General features: G+C 39.6%; 1 protein-coding gene across 1 annotated transcript in view; it reads left to right on the top strand.

The window, feature by feature from the left end:
- Positions 1 to 19,126, top strand: part of szt2 (SZT2 subunit of KICSTOR complex) — a 118,001-nt gene that overhangs the window by 50,148 nt on the left and 48,727 nt on the right. Inside the window, 3 exon segments of the mRNA XM_042512659.1 lie at positions 8,484 to 8,531; positions 10,487 to 10,614; positions 12,057 to 12,324. Of these exon segments, the coding sequence (XP_042368593.1) occupies positions 8,484 to 8,531; positions 10,487 to 10,614; positions 12,057 to 12,324 (444 nt within the window).

Below are 19,126 nucleotides of genomic sequence, written 5' to 3'. Positions count from 1 at the left end.
CTGGGCCGGAGGTTCTCCGGGTTTCTTCCAGTTCCTGAGGATGATTTTTTGGCCAATCATGATAACAGTCTGTATCCAGTGTTTTAAGTGGTTATGGATAACCAGACAGCACTTAACAATCTCCTAATATGTATAGCTTAGGGCAGAACTCATATTGCCTTTTTACAACATTGACAATGTAACAATAGATCTTCATCCAATATTGATTAAGGACATGAAGGACATGCCCATCAAATCAAGTCAAGTCAATTTTATTATAGAGCCCATTATCACAAAACATGGTTTGCCTCAGAGGGCTTTACAGTGTACGACATCCCTCTGCCCTTAGACCCTGACATCACCCAAGGAAAAACACCTGAAAAAGAACCCTTGTAACAGGAGAAAAAAAGGAAGAAACCTCAGGAAGAGGTCATAGTGAATGCACCAGTGTACTGCATCTATATCACACTTCCAATAATTACCTGGGACTTTTAAGCTTAGCCTGAAAAGCCTGCATGGGGTCCAATAAAATCGGTGAAGAATTTTAAATTGAAAAAGTCTCACACTTAGGTCCCTTGACATTATTCAGAAGTTGCCACAGATCTTAGCCCATTCCTGTTCATCACACGTCACCCCCAGATCCTTTTCCCAGGCGAGTCTAAGGGCCAACTCACCTCCATATCCTCCGTATTTCACCAACATCCTATAGTATTTAGCTGCTTCATGACGTCCACCCAGTATCTGAAGTATTTTATCCAGCTTATCTGCTGATCATGGCGAATGCAAACTTGACCCACAACTCTTTTGCAAAGCATGGTGTAGTTGAAGGTATCTTTAGGTAAGCCATAGTGTTCTTTTAGGTCATCAGATGATGTAAATGTGTTGTTCCAATATAGATTTTCTAACCTCAAGATACCTCTTTCTACCCATTCCTTCCAAATAAATGTTTTTTTTTTAATCAATATTCAATTTAAGATTTACCCAAATACTAGAGGCCTTGTTTAAATAGGGATCAAACTCTATCAGCCCAGCTCCGCCATACCTTCTGAAGATGAGATACAATTGGGTGAGCCTTCATATGTTTGGATGGAGCAGTGGACAAGCAGTGACCCAAAGGAAGCGGAGCAGACACAGACTGCTCTGTGATGTACCATGGGGGGGCTCTCTCGGGAGGCAGTGCGCCAAATGCCTCAGACTAAATTCCTAGTAGTAGTAGACCAAATTTGGGAACCCTAAACCACCCCGACTAACTGGCTTTGGTAATTTATGTGGTCACTTTTTTTTGTGTGTTTTTAAATTGTATCTGAGGCTTTGGCAATATTGTTTTACAAACATTCATGCTGATAAGGCAAACTGAATTGAAATTGAATTGAAAAATTGAGAGAGAGACACAGAGAGAGCGAGAGAGAAAGAGACAGAGAGAGAAAAATTCCATTCCAGAAAAATTCTTTGAATAACCTGTCAAATCTAGTAGTCTATCTATCTAGTAGAAAAGTAGCTTTCTGGAATGTCTAATGGAAGCGAGTGAAGCAAATAATTAATCCTAGGAACACAATTCATTTTCATTACGTTAGCTTTCCCCCATAAAGACAAATACAGTGCAGATCACCGTTTAACATCAACATTCAGTCTCTGTATTAAGGGGTCAAAGTTCACTCTAATAATATCATACAATTCAGGGGGGAAGAGGATACCCAGATATTTCAGCCCCTGCTTGGGTCATCTAAAACCACCTGCCTGGAAGAGTGCAGTTGGGCAGGGCTTGGTTAAGGGTAGAGCTTCTGATTTATCCTAATAAACCCTATAACCTCAGAACTTTGAAAAGGTGTTCATTGTGTTCAACAGTGGGGGTATTGATACCACAGGGTCCAAAACCAGTAAAAGGGTGTCATCCGCGTACATCAACAATTTGTGGATGGTACCATTATAAGTCACTCCAGGGAAATTATCATCCGCCCTGATGGCAGCTGCTAGAGGTTCCATCACCAGGCAGAATAACAGAGGGCTAAGTTGTGACCCCGGTAGTGCACCTCTCCCCAATTCAAAATAAGAGGAAATGTACCCATTAGTTTGTACTGCTGCTTCTGGCTGGTTATATTATAGACTCACCCACTTAATAAAAATTTCTCCAAAGCCAAAAATCTCTAAAGTCCTAAACAAAAATCTCCATTCCACCCTGTCAAATGCCTTTTCAACATCAAGCGAACCAGCAGCAGTTGGAGAGTTGGAATAGGAGACTGCCCACATAATATTAATAACACGTCTAATGTTATCTGGTGAGCTACGTTTATAAATAAAACCAACTAGAGAGCACTAGAGAGGTCATAACCTTCTCAAGTCTATTTGCCAGAACTTCAGACAAAATTTTAGTATCTAATGGGATAAGGGAAATGGGGCGATAGTTCTTGTAATCAAATGTAATCAAGGCCTGTGATAAAATAGCTGGTAGCTCCCCACTGTCAAATGCCTCATTGTGCATACTGAGTATAAGCGGTGTTAGTTAAGAGGCATAGCATTTATAAAATTCAGATGAAAGCCATCTGGCCCCAGGGCTTTTCCATGTGGTAGTCCTTTAACACCCTTTAACACCAATTATTTCTTCACTGGTTATCGGACATTCGAGGTCTGTCTTTTGTGATCCAGACAATCTGGGGAGATCCAATCCTTGGAAAAATATTTCCATATGCTCCACACTGTGTTGATAGTCTGCTGCATATAAATTCACATAAAACTCTCTAAAGATATTATTTATATCAACAGATTTGGCTTTAAATTCTTCTTTGTGTGATCTGATGGCAGAGATGATAGATTATTGTTCCCTCTGTTTTAAGCCTTTTGCCAAAAGTTTACCTGCTTTATTCCCTGATTTGTATTATTTTCTCTCATTCTGAAGAGCGAGAACTCAACTTTCTGTTAGAATGCAGTTGTGATCACATTTCAGTTGTGTTAATGCCCTAAGATCCTCAACACTAAAGTTCCTTTTGAATTTAGTCTCAATTTTCTTAACTCTTTCTTTGATTTCAACCAATTTTGCAGCACTTCTCTTTTTCTTATGCGAAGCACATTGAATAACAAAGCCTCTTAGTACCGCTTTCATGGCTTCCCAGGCAATCCCTGCAGAGGGCGCTGTAGGCTCATTTAAAGCAATATATATTTTAATTTGATTTCATAGTTAAAACTACATTAAATTAAATGCACCCAGTAGAGCAGGAAATTACTGACAGCAAAAGGCTTTTGGAGTCGAGAAAAAAATGTATCACTATAAAAGTTGTGTGTGGAGTCAAGAAAAAAGTATAATCCCTCCCTGTTGGATTTAACATCCTCCACACCTATATGTTACTCAAAGACATCCTAATTAGGATAGCACTGCTACGATCTAGGAAGGGGTCCATTACCAAATTAAAATCTCCTCCAATAATAGCATTATAATCTCCAGCCTGCTGCATTTTTGCTTCTAAATTAGCAAAAAATTGCAGCTCATCTCCATTTGGAGCGTAAATATTTGTCAAAACAATATTATGGCCTTGTATTTCTGCCACTATTATAAGAATTCTTCACATTGTGTCTTTTTATGTCTTTTATGTCTCTTTATGTCTTTTTGTGTATTTTTTTTGAATACGTGTTAAAACCCCACAGCCTTGACTAGATCCCACAAACATGGCTCACCCAATCTCTACACTATTTTTCTGATTCTTCAGGAGAGATATGTGTCCCTTGTAGAAACACCACATCAAATTGTTATTATTTCAGAATTTCAAATATCTTTCTTCTCTTAATTGGATGCCCGGCCTAGGCCCTTCACATTCCAAGTGGAGATGTGTGGAGATTGTCAAATTTAGCAGTCATGACCAAACATTAAACATACCCATGAGAGGCAGCCACTCAACTATGTACTTAAGATGCACAACCCTGTTAGACCCCTTCAACCTGAAAAACCCAACCCAAAAAACAACCCAAACAAATCCTGTACCACTAAACTCTGTGCTACCCCCTTTAACAAAAGACAATTACATATAATTACATATAAATCAAAAGTTTGTAGATCTCTGCAAATAAGTCTTTAAATCAGATGGTAGACAAGAGGGAGGGCAAAAACAGTACAATGCCCAACGTCAGTCTCCCTATTTCCTCCCCCTGCTCATTTCTTGGGGACAGCATGTTTTTAACACCACTGTGGTGGCATTTATTAACAGACAAGGGGGCTGTGCTCACGTCATCTGAACAAGATGGCACACAGACTCATTGTGTGGAGCAGCTCTTGCCTGTAATTGCTGAGAGCCACACACATGCTGGTCCTTTTGAACCGGGGGCGGACGGACTTGCTTTCCAGTGGCAGTCCTCGCTACAAACACTGGAAACTCCACAGCGAAGTGATGGCCAGATTATGGGACAGATATGGTCGGGCGGAGATAGACCTCTTTCCATAAGAGGAGAACACTCAGTGTCCTCTGTTTTATTCCCTGACCAATCACAGCGCCCCAATCGGGGTGGATGCTCTGGCGCACGAGTGGCCACATGTCCTGCTGTACGCTTTTCCCCCATTAGAGCTGATCACTCCTACTCTCTCCAGGGTGCGGGAGAGGGGTCTTTTGCTAATTCTGATAGCTCCCCGATGGCCAGGGGAACACTGGCTGGCGGAGATATTTCAGCTGCTGTGTGGCCAACCATTGCCTCTGCCGTTATGCAAAGATCTCCTGACGCAAGCGGACGGGGAGATCTTCCAACCTCATCTAGAGCGCATGGCTCTACGGTCTTGGCCCTTGAGAGGCTAAATCTAACTACCACCAACTACCACTATTCAGAGTGCTAGAGCCTCCTCTTCGGGTTGCGGATATGATGGCCAATGGCATGTGTTTGAGGAGTGGTGCGTAAGGGCGTTATGACGTTATGGCTTTCCAGAGCCCTGTGTCTGTCATTTTGACATTTCTACAGGAGCTGCTGGACAAGGGTCTAGATTTCTCTACTGTCAAGTGTACAGAGTACCGCTACATTAGCATGCTAGGTAGGCTTTGGGGATAAAACAGCAGGTCAACATTCCCTTATTTTTTTATGAAAGGAGCACGGCGCCTTTGGCCAGGAGCCTAACAGCCCCGTGGGATCTATCCATGGTGCTGGATGCGTTGTCATGCCCGCCTTTCGAGCCATTGCAGCAGGTAGACCTAAAGATGCTCTCCTTTAAAATGGGTTTATTACTCGTGCTGGCCTCTGCTAAGTGTATGAGTGACATTCATGCATTTTCGGTAAACCCGTCATGTATGCAGTTTTCCATGGGTGATTCGAAGGTTTTATTAAAACCTAACTCTGCGTTTGTTCCCAAGGTTTTTAACCCGGCATCATCATTCTGCCCTATTGAACTGTCGGCTTTTCATCCTCCTCCTTTCACCAGGCAGGAGCAGGAACTGCTGAATTCACTGTGCCCTGGGCGCGCATTACACACCTATCTTGACAGGACAGCTGCTTCAGGAAGTCTGAACAGCTGTTTGTGTCATGGGCTATGCCACATGTGGGAAAACCCCTTACGAAGCAGTGTTTGTCACACAGGATCATAGGGGCTATTGCTATGGCCTATAACAGCAAGGGGCTGCTACCCCCCGTTGGTCTGCGTGCTCACTCGTGGGATGGCCGTGTCTTGGGCTTTATTTTGAGGTGTTTCTGTTGAACAGATATGTGCGGCTGCCTCCTGAGCTATGCCCCACACTTTCACCAGATTCTTTAGGTTGGATGTGACTGCGCCTACACTGTCACATGCAGTCTCAAGTGTGGCTTCAGTACCAACTGTGGCTGTCTAGCTGGCAGAGTTTTAATACCAGTCTTCAAGATAAGCTTGTTTGGCAATACGGGACTCTCTATATCCCATGGTGAGATACCGAAACGAGTGTTGAAAGAGAACTTTAGGTTAAGAAATTAACCCTGGTTCTCTGAAACATGATTGAGGTATCTCAGTGGACCACCCTCTTTGCCTGGAGCGAGGAAGAGGTGTGCTTACTTAGACTGAAGAGACACGTCAGTCTCTTATAGTAGGAGGAAGTCCCTCCTTCGGGGGGGCAGACGTCAAGTTTGTCTGGAATGTCAGAACTGGTGTAGTACAGAAGAGCTTCTGGGGGACAGCGCAGGGAGCATGTCCCATAGTGAGATATCTCACTCATGTTTCAGAGAACCGGGGTTAATTTCTTAACCTAAAGTTATGTGGGACTGATGGCTCTTCCTAGTCAGTAGTTTTACAGCTGCATTTTGAACCAGTTGTAAACTATTAAGAGCAGCTTGACTGTGGCATGTGCTGAGAGAATCACAATAATCTAAACAGGAGAAAATGAAAGTGTGTATTAGTAGCTCAAGATCCTTGGAAGACAACATACATCTGATTTTTGCAATGTAACTTAACTTACTTACCTATAATGATCTCTCTCTCTCTCTCTCTCTCTCTCTCTCTCTTTGTTTCTCTCTGTCTCTTTCTCTCTCGCTCTGTGTCTCTCTCTCAATTTTTCAATTCAATTTCAATTCAGTTTGCCTTATTAGCATGAATGTTTGTAAAACAATATTGCCAAAGCCTCAGATACAATTTAAAAACACACAAAAAAAATTAATAACGATATTTAAATCAACAGCAATCCATTGGATAAAAAAATAGATGCATAAATAAAAAGAGCAAGAACATTTTGTTTTGTGTGTGTGTGTGTGTGTGTGTGTGTGTGTGTGTGATATGTCTACTGTATATAGCAAAACAGATGATTAACAGAGATTAACAAAAAAAAAAATAAGCAAAAGGTGAGATGTGCAGAAGAAATGAAGTCTAAACGTCATGTCTTGTTTAGGTTGTCTTGTAGGCTGTGACATGCACCAACATACCTCGCTGCTTCTATGACACAGACACTGTTTTCCCCCAGTATATACTGTATTTTTGAAAGGTCAGTGAGAGCATCAAAATCTTGGCATTTACATTTAATTTGTGTGAAGAACTTTGATCTAATATCATCATATGTGCCACAGTGTAGCACATATGATGATATCAGATGATTTTAAATTTTTTTTATTATTATTTCTCTCTCCTACACACACTAGCCCTTATAATTGTTTACTATGTATATGCTTACATTTGTGACTTTATGCAGCCCTGTTGTGTCATGAAATTGGAACTTCTTGTTGCAGCACTTGGCTAATGCTTCTTGGTCTACTGTGGCTTGATTGTACTTCATTCGTACGTTGCTTTAGATCAAAAGCATCTGCCAAATGATAAAGTATAAATGTAAGTGGGAGGAGTTGCATTTTTTTTTTTACCTGATATTTATATATGTGTTCAATTTTATTTATAAGTCCAATATCACAAATTTGCCTTAAGGATCTTCTCACTGTTCCTAAACATAGAAACATGTGTTTTTCCAAGTTATATTAAGTTACAGTATACTATGCTACACGCTACGCTACATAAGACATTTTGTTACACGTTACGTTACATCACATTACATCATCAATTTGAATTATTAGGGTTCAAGTTCCAAGGCTATTGTCTTTGTGCTGGTTTATCATATTTAATCTTCCTTATAAATGTTTTTGCAAATTCCCATGAGGTGACACCTCATAAATACATGAATGTTTCACCAGTGATTGGAGGTTGTGTGCAAATGCAACCCAAAAATAGGGTGAGGGTAAGGGTGATGCTATAACTATAGGTAAAATGTTAAACTTTGAAAAGACATAACTCATATGCTGTAAGTCAGATTTAGACAAAATATTCATCTTTACAGTACAAATTTGCCTCAAGTGCTACCAAAGTATGAATAACTAGATTTTCACCATTTTAAATTTCCAAATACAAAAGATGGGTGTGGCATAACACAAATCAGACTTAAAATCAGCAAACCTTAGTTCAATCATTACAAAACTTTTAGTATATGTTTCATAACAATGTTGACGATTGTGAATTTTTGGACATCTCCTAAAATGTAGTTCTGATCGCTGCCAAATTTCCTCTGATTTGTTAATAAATTGGGTAACTCAGTGGATACAAAAAAGAGTGGCTAAGACAGTCAGGGGTCAGGGCACACCCTGCAGGCAGACCATCACAAACCTGGATACTGTTATGATTATGTGTCCAGAGATACAAGTAACCAGGATTAAACATTAAATGCAAAATATGATCAAAACCAGGAGAAGGCTCCAATCTTGGATACTTTACTGCATGTCAACGCACTTTTTGATAGTGGACTGAAAGTGGTTTATATCACCTGGAGGTTGGGTTGCTTACAAACTCTCTGACCCCCTGACTTCTTTGTTGTAGTCAAGCTGCTTTGTTCAAAGATCTCAGTAATTACCCTGGTGAGTAGAATATTATCATGACTGATAACTGATAGAAATGATGGTCCAATCTACATAAAGAAGACTCGGGTTGTGAGAAGCATGGGTTATCCTTTAATGGAGTAATTTTTCCATAATTTTTTCCATGAGAGGACAGTTGCAGTCCAGCTGTTAATGTGTGTTTCTCTGATTATCTTCACGTGTGAGAATAGAGCTCAAGATGCTGAGTCCTGGGAGATGAGTCAGCAGATGACGTTCAGGTAGACCTGCTTTGATTCTGCAGCTCTGCTCTCCTTCCTTCTGAGCTCAGGTGCTGCTCAGCTTTCACTGGATGCGCTTCTCTTCTATAGGGTGAAAAGTTGTTGCTTTGCTAATATTGTAGACTCCACAGACCTCCCCCCAACCCCTTCCCCAGGCCTGTCTGTGCTTCCTCCTCAGGCTTGCATATAGTACACACAGGAGGTGCCGTGCTGCAACACACTGAACACAACATAAAATGAATCAGGTCCCTCTTCACACTGCTCAGTCTTAGAGTGCTGTTGAGTATTGGCACTTGTCATTGACCCTGTGTATTGTGTGTGACATGCTGGTTTTTAGCACTGGTCAATAAATCATTAGTATTTTTCTGCAGTTGTCATGACTTTACAAATTTCTTCCAAAAATATTCATAATCATCATCAGGAAGTCAGGAAGCCAAGATATAAGCTTTTCATTCTAGAATATCTCAACATACACAGAGCAATGTCTGCTCTAATGGGAGCGTAGTTGTAGTTGATACTGACGGCTGCTTTCTTGTGTGGGGCCTTTGGAGCTTGCAGATTGTCTTTATCTTTTTCTTGTTGAAGCTACACTAATTCATATGTTATCTTAACAAAATGTCAAACGTGTGAAGAATGACATGCTAATGAACTTACCCAGAATGATCACACTCTGCTGTTCCCCTCAGTTCAATGAGGCTTTTTATGTGTTGTTTGGTTTTCATGTTGTTGAGGAGTTCCTCCCCAACCTTCCTCTGCAAGTGGCCAAACAGCAGTAAGCTTTTGGTAATTATGTTTTACAGACTGAGCCTTTTAGTTCACTGCATTATATATATATATATCTCAACATACGTATCCATATCTACATGATAGACTTTCATGCAGATATGGATAAAATCTAGCAGTGCCTACACTCCCAACAGGTATCCCATCACCAAGGGATGGCTCCAAATAACATTAAACCTGACTTTTTTAAAAATAACTTGAAACTTTGAAGACCATATACACTGAGGAAATGGGGATCAAGTTTATGAAATGACATGTAATGAAAAACAAGACTACACTATCGGATTCAGATTAAAACACCACAGTGATTTACTATAGACATATTAGAATACAGTATTTTTAATAGCAAGTTCATAAACTGTATAAAATAAAGTAATGGACGTAGCTTTACCCATTGGAATTGTCACCCATTGGTTTGTGGACTGCTGTTTTTAAAAGCTTTAAGTTTGGCGTTTTGAACATAAAAATTCACCCCCCTGTATAGTTGTAATGAATGTTGAAATTAGCAATAGAGACTGAAACTGTTTATTTTTATCAGGCTGTAAACATGTTTGTTTCTGCTGTAAAGTCTATTAGGCTAGTTAAATTCGGGGGTCTGTTGAGATCGACTGTCTGGAGCCAGCCTCAACTGACTGTTCGAGGAACGATAGTTTTTGGCTCTTCAGCCTCAGCTTTATTTTCAAGCATCGAGGTTGCTGCTTGGTCTAATTGTGCTGTGTCTGTTGCAGCAGTATGTTGTGAGTGAAACTCTTGGCACCTTGCTTTACAGAGATGAAACACTTTGGTAATTCAAGTCTTTTTAAACTGTTTTATGTTTTTCCCTGTCTTTGTCCTGATGATTTTTTCCAATCCAAAGCTTCAAAGGCACAGTGGAGATTGAGCTGTCAGGTTCAGCCCTCACAGGCTGGTTAGCCTCCTGGACTTTGTTTGCTAAAGTGGAGTTTTGGGCTAGAGCTATCTAAATGTTTATGTAAAATTACATGGGAGGGAATAGTCTGTTTTTATCTGACATTGTATCTATACACATACATTATGTGGAATTAAAGTTATGTCCATAAGCATGAATCTGATTAAAAACATGAAATGAATGAGTTCAGCAGATCCTTTATTAGTCTAACTGTAACATTTGTTTCCTGTCTCAGTGTGTTTGCTGCACTGTCGTCCCCCTGCAGGTCACTGTCTCAGGAACGCAGCAGTCCATCCCCGTGGTCTGACCTCCTGGCTCAGCCTCACAAACACAAGGAACTGACCAACTACTGCAGCCTGCTGCAAGAGCACTATCACCAGAGCTACGTCAAAGGTGACCTCCCTCCACCAACACACACTCACAGGAAGTCCTGTTTGCTCAGGCTTTATTAGTCAGAAATTATTCAAGTAATATAAAAGTACAAAGCCAAACAGTTTATCTTCACTGGTCCAGTCCAGTGTCTACAGTATGACTCGTTTATTAAACCCTGTCAATAGAAAATGGGTTATCTCCAAACTGCTCTCTGAGGATAGACTATTTGTGCACTTCTTTATAGCATCAGATGTAAAGGAAGGTGCAAGCACACAGGTAAATGTACAGATCAAAGCTTTTAAAAATTCTACTGCATCCAAAAAATATCAGATAAGATGCAATCGACTTTTCCAATCTCAAATGGCGATTCATGGTTAAATCATTGAAAATCTCATTAATAAACAGCGTGAGAGCTCATTTCGAGTTGTGCATGCTCTACAACTGTGATTTGTCTATCTGTGGTTGCATGTTCTGCCTGATTAGGAGCATGCTGCCACATTTTATCACTATGCGAAGATAATTGATGGATAGAATAATTTCTTTTTTTTACGAATACATGTGCATATGTCACTCAACAAGCATGTGCTTGAGAGACAGTTAGGCTCATCTGATTTACATTCATCTCAATGTCTACAAATTACCAACAATCTGTCAGTCCTGATGTCAGCACTGATGGGGGGGTTCAGTGTTTAGCATGGTTGTCCAAACACATGCAGGTTCTACTGGAGACATGCAGTCTCACAATAAGCCTCACCAGTGAAACTCAGGGCAGCCCACATTTCCACTTCCAAGGCAAAAATAAGGTCCAAGCCTTTTTGTGTTTAAACAGAAATGAAGCTAGGCTGGAGCGCAGAGTCAAACAATGCTTGGCAACAGCTTGACAACAGCGTTAGTCCCACCCATGTTGCTAATTGGTTAATCTCTAGTCCCCCTATGGCGCTCATTGATTGTTTTTTATTATCATGGAAAAATGGCCATTTTGTGTCAAGTGAGTGGATTCAAAGGTCTGGAACCAGGCAATGTTTTTTTTCTCTTGATACACGTTGGCATTAGCCTCTGTCATCCACTTGTAAAATTCAGTAATCTGTGAACAAGACCTGGGGAGACTGTCATCATACAGGGGAGACACAAGGATCCAATACATCAAACTTCTTTCTATTGAACACATTTAACAGACATTAGTATTTAAGACTTTGTTTGCAGTGCCAGCTTCCTGTATGTGTGTGGGATAGGATAATTGCACCACAAGTCAAAGTGTCAGCTGTGATTGACTTTGGTTTGAATACCAAAAAATAAACAGGTTTGTTTGAGGTTGACTAGTTGCTAAGTTGCACTGATGTTAATGCTGAAAATAACAGGCAGTTATATTTGTGAAACAAAGCTGTGCGCACAGAGTGGTCTTTTAAAATCGAAATAAAATCAGTGGCTGTGTGACATAACATGTGGAACACTGTGTTGGTCAGGTGTGTACCGCAGCCTGCAGCAGTCCTACAACATCAGCTCCCAGGATGTCCTGATGGCCATGGACTACTGTGAGGAATCCCTGCAGGAGATCGACGTCACTTCCTTCCTGCAGACTCTCTGTGGACACATTAGAGTCTTCAGGGAGCATGGTGGAACTCCAGGATGGGGAGGGAATCCTAAACCCTTAAAGAGCCCTCCCACCTTTATCATCGGAGAGGTTGAGGAGGACCGACCTGATGACAGAGCTGCCGTGGCCTCCTCGTCCAGGTAATACACTGTGTGTTTACCATACTAAACATAACTTTATAGTTTCTAATATAGAGCCAGAGGAATGAAGAGTCGATTGTATGAGTATACAGGGTGTAAGGCAACAAACAATAAGATGATAACATACGTAAATCCCTATGTTCAGGTGTTTATCCAAAGCTCACGCAGACCTGGAGCTGGTAAAACAGTCTCTGCTGAGATTAAAGGGTGCTGTGGCTGCAGTGTGCAGACACTACTTTACTGTAGTTGTGTTCAGGTTTTACTTGTCCCACTGAGGTTAGTGAACGTGCACATGTGCACATGACCACTCTTATTCACATTCATACATGCACACAATCAACTACTGACTGATGGAACTTCATTCACAGTCACAGTCAATGAAGGTGACATTATGATAAGTAATGAAAGGAGTTCTTAAAAATGTGCATTTCTGCAACACAGTTGAGTTCCTGATTGAACTGTTATTGAAACATTTAAATATTAAATAAGCACTAATATCACATTTGTGAAACTTTTTTTTGTCTTTTTAAGCCTTAAAATCAAAACAGATAAAGTGTTGGTGATAAAATTCTGCATTCTGATTCCATCATTCTGCTGGTTTTTGGCATATTTTGCCAATATTTTGGTGATTTTTTTTTGTCTAAATCACAAAAAGATGTCTGTGTAGATTTTGGTAGCATTTGAATGGAGACTTGTGGATATATAGATGTTAATTTATTTAGCATATTCGTAAATATAGTGATGGACTTCTGAATTGACCATAGTTGCAGGATTTTTTCTCAGGACATACTGGTGATTTATGATTTTTTAGCATTTGCAATTTTTTTTTTTTTCCACAATATTTTTATTAACATTTTACCAGCATAACAGCATGAGATCAGCCTTTTACATTCAGTGTATGCTGACAGTTTGCTTCCTTATTTCAAAAACAAAATACAAAAATAAATAAATAAAGAGGGCTGCAATCTAAGACCAAATATTGTCCAATAGTCCTGTTGATCATCTTCCTGATCTCCAATCTGTTGAACCGTCCACTATATGTCCGAAAAACTGAGAAGATATCAGTGTTTGCCAAGGACCAAAATGGCATCCTCAGCTATTTTCCCCTGCTCACAGTTGAGGCACATCCCTGATCCTTTTTAAAGAAGGACAGTCTTCAGACTGAACAATTGATCATAAAAAAAACCGTAATTATCAATTCTGCAGTTAACAGCCTATCCAAAAAACTGTTTTAGCTCTAAAAAAAACAAAAACAAAAAAAAAACAACAAACAAAAAACTGACAAATGAACACAGACTCAACAATAATTTGCTCCTCCTGTATTAACAAATGGTAATCTATACTAAGTGGATTTTAAATTGTAGTAGATACAAAATGTAGCACATAAATAAAACGTCTACAGCAATCAGTCACCTTGATCATCTGTTAAATCAAGTTTCTTGGCATAATTGATGAAAGGTCTCCAGATATTCTCAAATATGTGCTGTTTAGCCTTCAATATGTAAGTTATTCTTTCTAATGGAAGGTCTGATAGCATCTGTCTCATCCATTGAGCTGTATTTGGTCTGTGAGTATTTTTCCATAAATGTGCAATACATTTTTTGGCATTCAGTAAGCTGAGGTCTATAAATGCTCGTTCATTGTTACTATAATTATGTATCTTTGGATATAAGCCCAACAGGAAGAGCTTAGGGTCCAGTGAAATTTGTTTTGAAATGATCTTCTCGATTGTGGCTCTTACCTCTTCCCAAAATTTCTGAATCTTTGTGCATTGCCAAATACAGTGAAACCATGTCCCTTTATGTTCCATACATTTTGTGCATGTGTCTGGTATGTTTTCTCTGTATCGATTTAGTTCCACAGGTGTAACATATGTTCGCATTAACCATTTATATTGTATTAGTTTTAGGCGTGTATTAATACTTTTGGACTGGGCATCGGCACAGGCTATTTTCCAATCTTCATCTGAAATTTCACTCTGCAAGTCCTCTTTCCAGGCATATAACTTAAATTGTGAACTTTCAGATGAGCCAGATGTCATCAAACTGTAAAACTCTGATATGATACCCTTTCTCAAACTGTCTTTTACCATCATTTCTTCCAACAAAGATCGTAAAGGTCTGGTGAGTGTATTGTCTTGATTCGCTTTAACAAAGCTTCTAAGCTGGAGGTATTTGAAGAAATGTTTTCTACTAAGTTTATATTTAGACCTCAATTCATCAAAGGACATCAATATATCTGAGTCTACCATATATAGATCCTGGATTGTTCTAAGTCCCTTAAAGTGCCATAATTTAAAAGTTGCATCTGCTCTACCTGGTACAAAGAAGTGATTACCCCATATTGGACTATATTGTGATAAGGGGTATGTTTCTTTTAAATGTTTTTTTATATCATACCATATCTTTACCATGTGTTTTACAATTGGATTTTTAGCTTGTTTGTCTTTTTTCTGTGTCTGAGTGTATATATAAGGGAAGAGGCAATTTTAGACCATAACATTCCATTTCTGTCCAGTGAGGAGAATCATTTTTTGAAAAATAAAACATGACAGACCTCAGCTGTGCAGCCCAGTAGTACCACATCAAATTTGGACATTTTAAACCTCCTCTGTCAAATGGTAAGTACAGTAGAGACAAACGAAGTCGTGCCCTCTTATTGTTCCATATAAATCTAAGGAATATTTTTTTAACTTTAGAAAACAAGTCTGAAGGTGGCGGCAGGGGAATGTTTTGGAATAAATAAAGGAATTTAGGTAGAATGTTCATTTTTAAAATATTAATTCTCCCAATTGTAGATACTGGTAATGACATCCATTTCTCAATAGATTCATTCGTCTCTATCATCAGAGGTTCATAGTTAGCACTGACAACATGTTCTAGTCTTGGCAAAATCTGTACTCCCAAATATTTAAATTGTTCTACAACATTAAATTGGATTGCTTCAGTGATTGGGTTCTGTCTTTCAGATGCTTTAAGTAGTAGTATAGAGGACTTAGTATTATTTACTTTATACCCTGAGACAACACCAAATGCATGTATTAGCTGTGACAAGGCTGGAATTGTTTTATTTAATTTTGTCATCATTAAGATTACGTCATCAGCATATAAAGCTATTCTGTGCTCCGTCGGCCCCACCGCTATTCCACTAAACTGACAGTGTGATCGCACTGCTATTGCGAAAGGTTCCATTGCCAGTGTAAACAGTAGGGGCGACAGAGGGCAACCTTGCCGGCATCCTTTACTAATTTTTATTGGTTTTGAAACATTTTTATTTGTTATAATTTCAGCTGTGGAATGTTTGTATATCACCTGAACCCATTTTATGAAGTTGTTCCCACACCCAAATTTTTCTAAAACTTTGAAAAGATAAGGCCATTTGACCCGATCGAAGGCCTTTTCGGCATCTAATGATAGAAGCGCTGTGTCAGACATTTCTTTATTTGCATGAATAATATTCAATATCCTTCTCACATTATGAAAACCTTGTCTTCCCCGAATGAAACCATTTTGGTCTCTATCAATAATACTTGGCAATAGCTCTTCCAAGCGTTTTGCTAAGAGCTTACATATTATCTTAAGATCAGAATTTAACAAACTAATGGGTCTCATGTTTTCACATTTGTGAGAGGGCTTACCTGGTTTTGGAAGTAAAATAATTAAGGCGCTATTGATAGAAGTTGGGAGACTATCATTGAAAAATGCCTCTAAAAACATTTCCAAAAGCGGTGTTAGCAATTTATTCTTAAATTTTTTGTACAGATCAATTGGGAGACCATCTGGTCCAGCCCTTTTCCCTGACTTCATATTGTCGATAGCATATCCTATTTCATCTTTGGTAATTTCTAGCTCTAGATTTTTTTTTATTTCATTGGGGATATTGGGTATTGATAGTTTATCTAAAAATCTATTCAGGTTTGGTAAGTCTGTTTCATTGTTGGTATCATATAATCCCTCATAATAATCCTTGAATGCATCATTAATTTCTTGAGGATCCACAATAGTTTGGCCATTGGATATAATGGATGTGATTGATGTTTTGGTTTCTAGTTGTTTAATCTGCCATGCTAATACTTTTCCTGATTTATCGCCTTGCTCATAGAATGTTTGCCTTAGTCTTAAAAGACTAGAAGCTGCTCTGGAGGCAGAAACTTTGTCATATTCAGCTCTCAAAATTAGTAAATCATTTTCCAATTGTGAGTTACTTTTCTCATTAACTTTTTCTTGGAGAATCTTTATTTTCTGTTCCAGCTGCAACCGTTCCTCACGAGCCTTCTTTGATTTTGACCCAGTATAGCTAATAATATGTCCTCTGAGAAAGGCTTTAAATGCTTCCCATTTTGTTCCCGCTGATGTTTGTATAGTATTAATTTCAAAAAACTCGTCTATCTGTCTTCCTATATATTTGACAAATTCTTCATCTTGTAACCATTTATGTTGGAAATGCCATCTAGGCAGGTCTTTTGTCAGTTTTTTATCCATATACATCAAACAACATGGTGCATGATCTGAGATCACAATATTATCATAGAAACAATTTGGAATTTTTGATCGTAGTTCTGAGGAAATTAAAAAATAATCTATTCTGGAATAAGTCTGAAACCTATTAGAAAAACAGGAGTAAGCTTTGGCATTTGGTTTCAATTCTCTCCATATATCCAACAGATTCAATTCCTTAATGAAGTGATTAATTACTGTTCTACACCTGTTGTGTGATTGATCTGTACCTGTGGATCTGTCCATGTTGGGGTTTAGCGTACAATTAAAGTCCCCGGCTATTACATGTTGTCCCGCTAGTGTTGATAGCATAAGGAACAAATCTACGAAAAATTTAGAATCATCTGTGTTAGGGCCATACAGATTCACTAAATTTAAATTTTCTGAGACCAGGGAACCTTGGACTATTAAGTATCTTCCCCTTTTATCTTTGATTACATCTTTTACTTGAAATGGTACTGTTTTGTGAATAAGGGTCATAACTCCCCTGGTCTGGGATGAGAATGATGCTGTAAATACACTACCCTGCCACCTCCTCCTAATCTTTTTAGTATCCTCTTCTAATAGATGAGTTTCTTGTAGAAATACAATTTTGGCGTCCATATCCTTTAACTTATTCATGACTTGTTTGACTTTTCTAAGTTGCTGCAGACCCCTACAGTTCCAAGAAACAAAATTAAGATTTACTCCTTGAGACATTCCCTATGGGAAATAGTAGATTACCTTGCCATAAAAAAATACACTTGTTGAGAAGCATAACATACCTGGATGTTAGAACCACATCCAACACTGTGAACTTGAACTCTTCCCCCGTGCCCACAATTGTGGGAACCCCCCCCAGAAGTCTCCTGTCTCCCGTTATCGCTTGCGACAGTTCCACACTTAGTGAGGATCAGTCAATCCACTTCCTATTTTCCTAAACAAACAAACAAATCTCTGCTGCTCCTCCTATTGAGGCATTACTTATCTTGTCCTGAGTTTATACCTCATAACGGTTACATATTTTACCCCCCATATAAGATATGCCAAATTATTATAGTGTATGTATTAAGATTCCAATGGATGGAGCTTTAATATAAAAATAAATTCTGATCCATATTCTTTTTTTTTTTTTTTACATGTGCATAGCTATGTGACAAGCTCGTCCTATCTGCCTAATATTGTATCAGCCAGTGTGGTTGAATCATTTTAGTCTGTTATAGCACCATCCTTCAAATACAGCACACCGTCACAGTCTCATGTACCGGCATTACCGTTATCGTTCCTCGTCATTTAACTGTCCACGGCTTCCTCCCGGATCGTCTTTATGAACGTTTGTGCTTCGCCTGGGGTCTTAAAAGTGCGGGTTTGTCCTTTATATGTTACCAAAAGGTTGGCGGGGTGAATCACTCCATGTCGGATCCCAAGATTGCGCAGCTCCTGCCGGACCAGGTCGAACTGTTTCCTCAGTTGATGTATTCCCGTAGCCAAGTCTGAGTAGAACCTGACTTGCTGGTCCTTGTACCGGATCTCCTTTTTAGCCCGTGCGGCTGCCAATACTGACATCTTGTCCTTGTGGTTGAGAAACTTCATAATTAGTGTTCTCGGCGGCGCCTTGCTGTCCCTCATCGGTCCGATTCGGTGTGCCCTTTCAATTACCACCGGGGCTCGTAGATTTGCGGGGTCTAGCAGCTCTGGAATCCATTTCTCCAAAAAAGAGCATGTATCCTGGCCCTCAGCTCCCTCTGGTAGTCCCACAAGTCTCAGGTTGTTCAAACGAGATCTGGTTTCCAGGTCCAGAAGCTTCTCTTCCAGAGTTAAGTTTTTTGACTCCAGCCTGTTTACTTTAGCTTGCAGGTTAGCTACCTCGTCTTCGGCGCTGGATATACGTAGCTCAGCTTGTGACACTCGCCCAGAGCAGTCGCTTACCTCCTTCCTCATATCATTTATCGCCGCCATAATCCCATCAAATCTGGTCGAAAACTCTGCTTTCATGGAATTTATTGCAGCCAGTACAGTATCCGTCTTGGCATCGCCGTGTTCTCCGCCTCCATTAGCACCCTGTTCTGCCATATCATCGCTAGCTTTCTGTGTTTCACCACGCACCTGGTAGTCCGTTAGCTTCGGCTGTTTTGACGCTTTGCTCTTTTCTTTGCTTAACTTTACAACTTTCGACATTACCGTAACCACTCTATCACTACGCTATGAAGCTTTATAGCAAAATTGAGATTTTTTAGCAGAAATTGTAGCAGCTAGGAAAGAGCACAGAGATGCGTCTTCCTACGTGGCCGCCATAACCGGAAGTCCTAAGATGTCTATTTCAGCAT

Source organism: Plectropomus leopardus, chromosome 3 (assembly GCF_008729295.1).
Source record: "Plectropomus leopardus isolate mb chromosome 3, YSFRI_Pleo_2.0, whole genome shotgun sequence".
Lineage (NCBI taxonomy): Eukaryota > Metazoa > Chordata > Actinopteri > Perciformes > Serranidae > Plectropomus > Plectropomus leopardus.
Note: the sequence above shows the minus strand (reverse complement) of the source record. Positions and strands in the feature narration are given on the sequence as shown.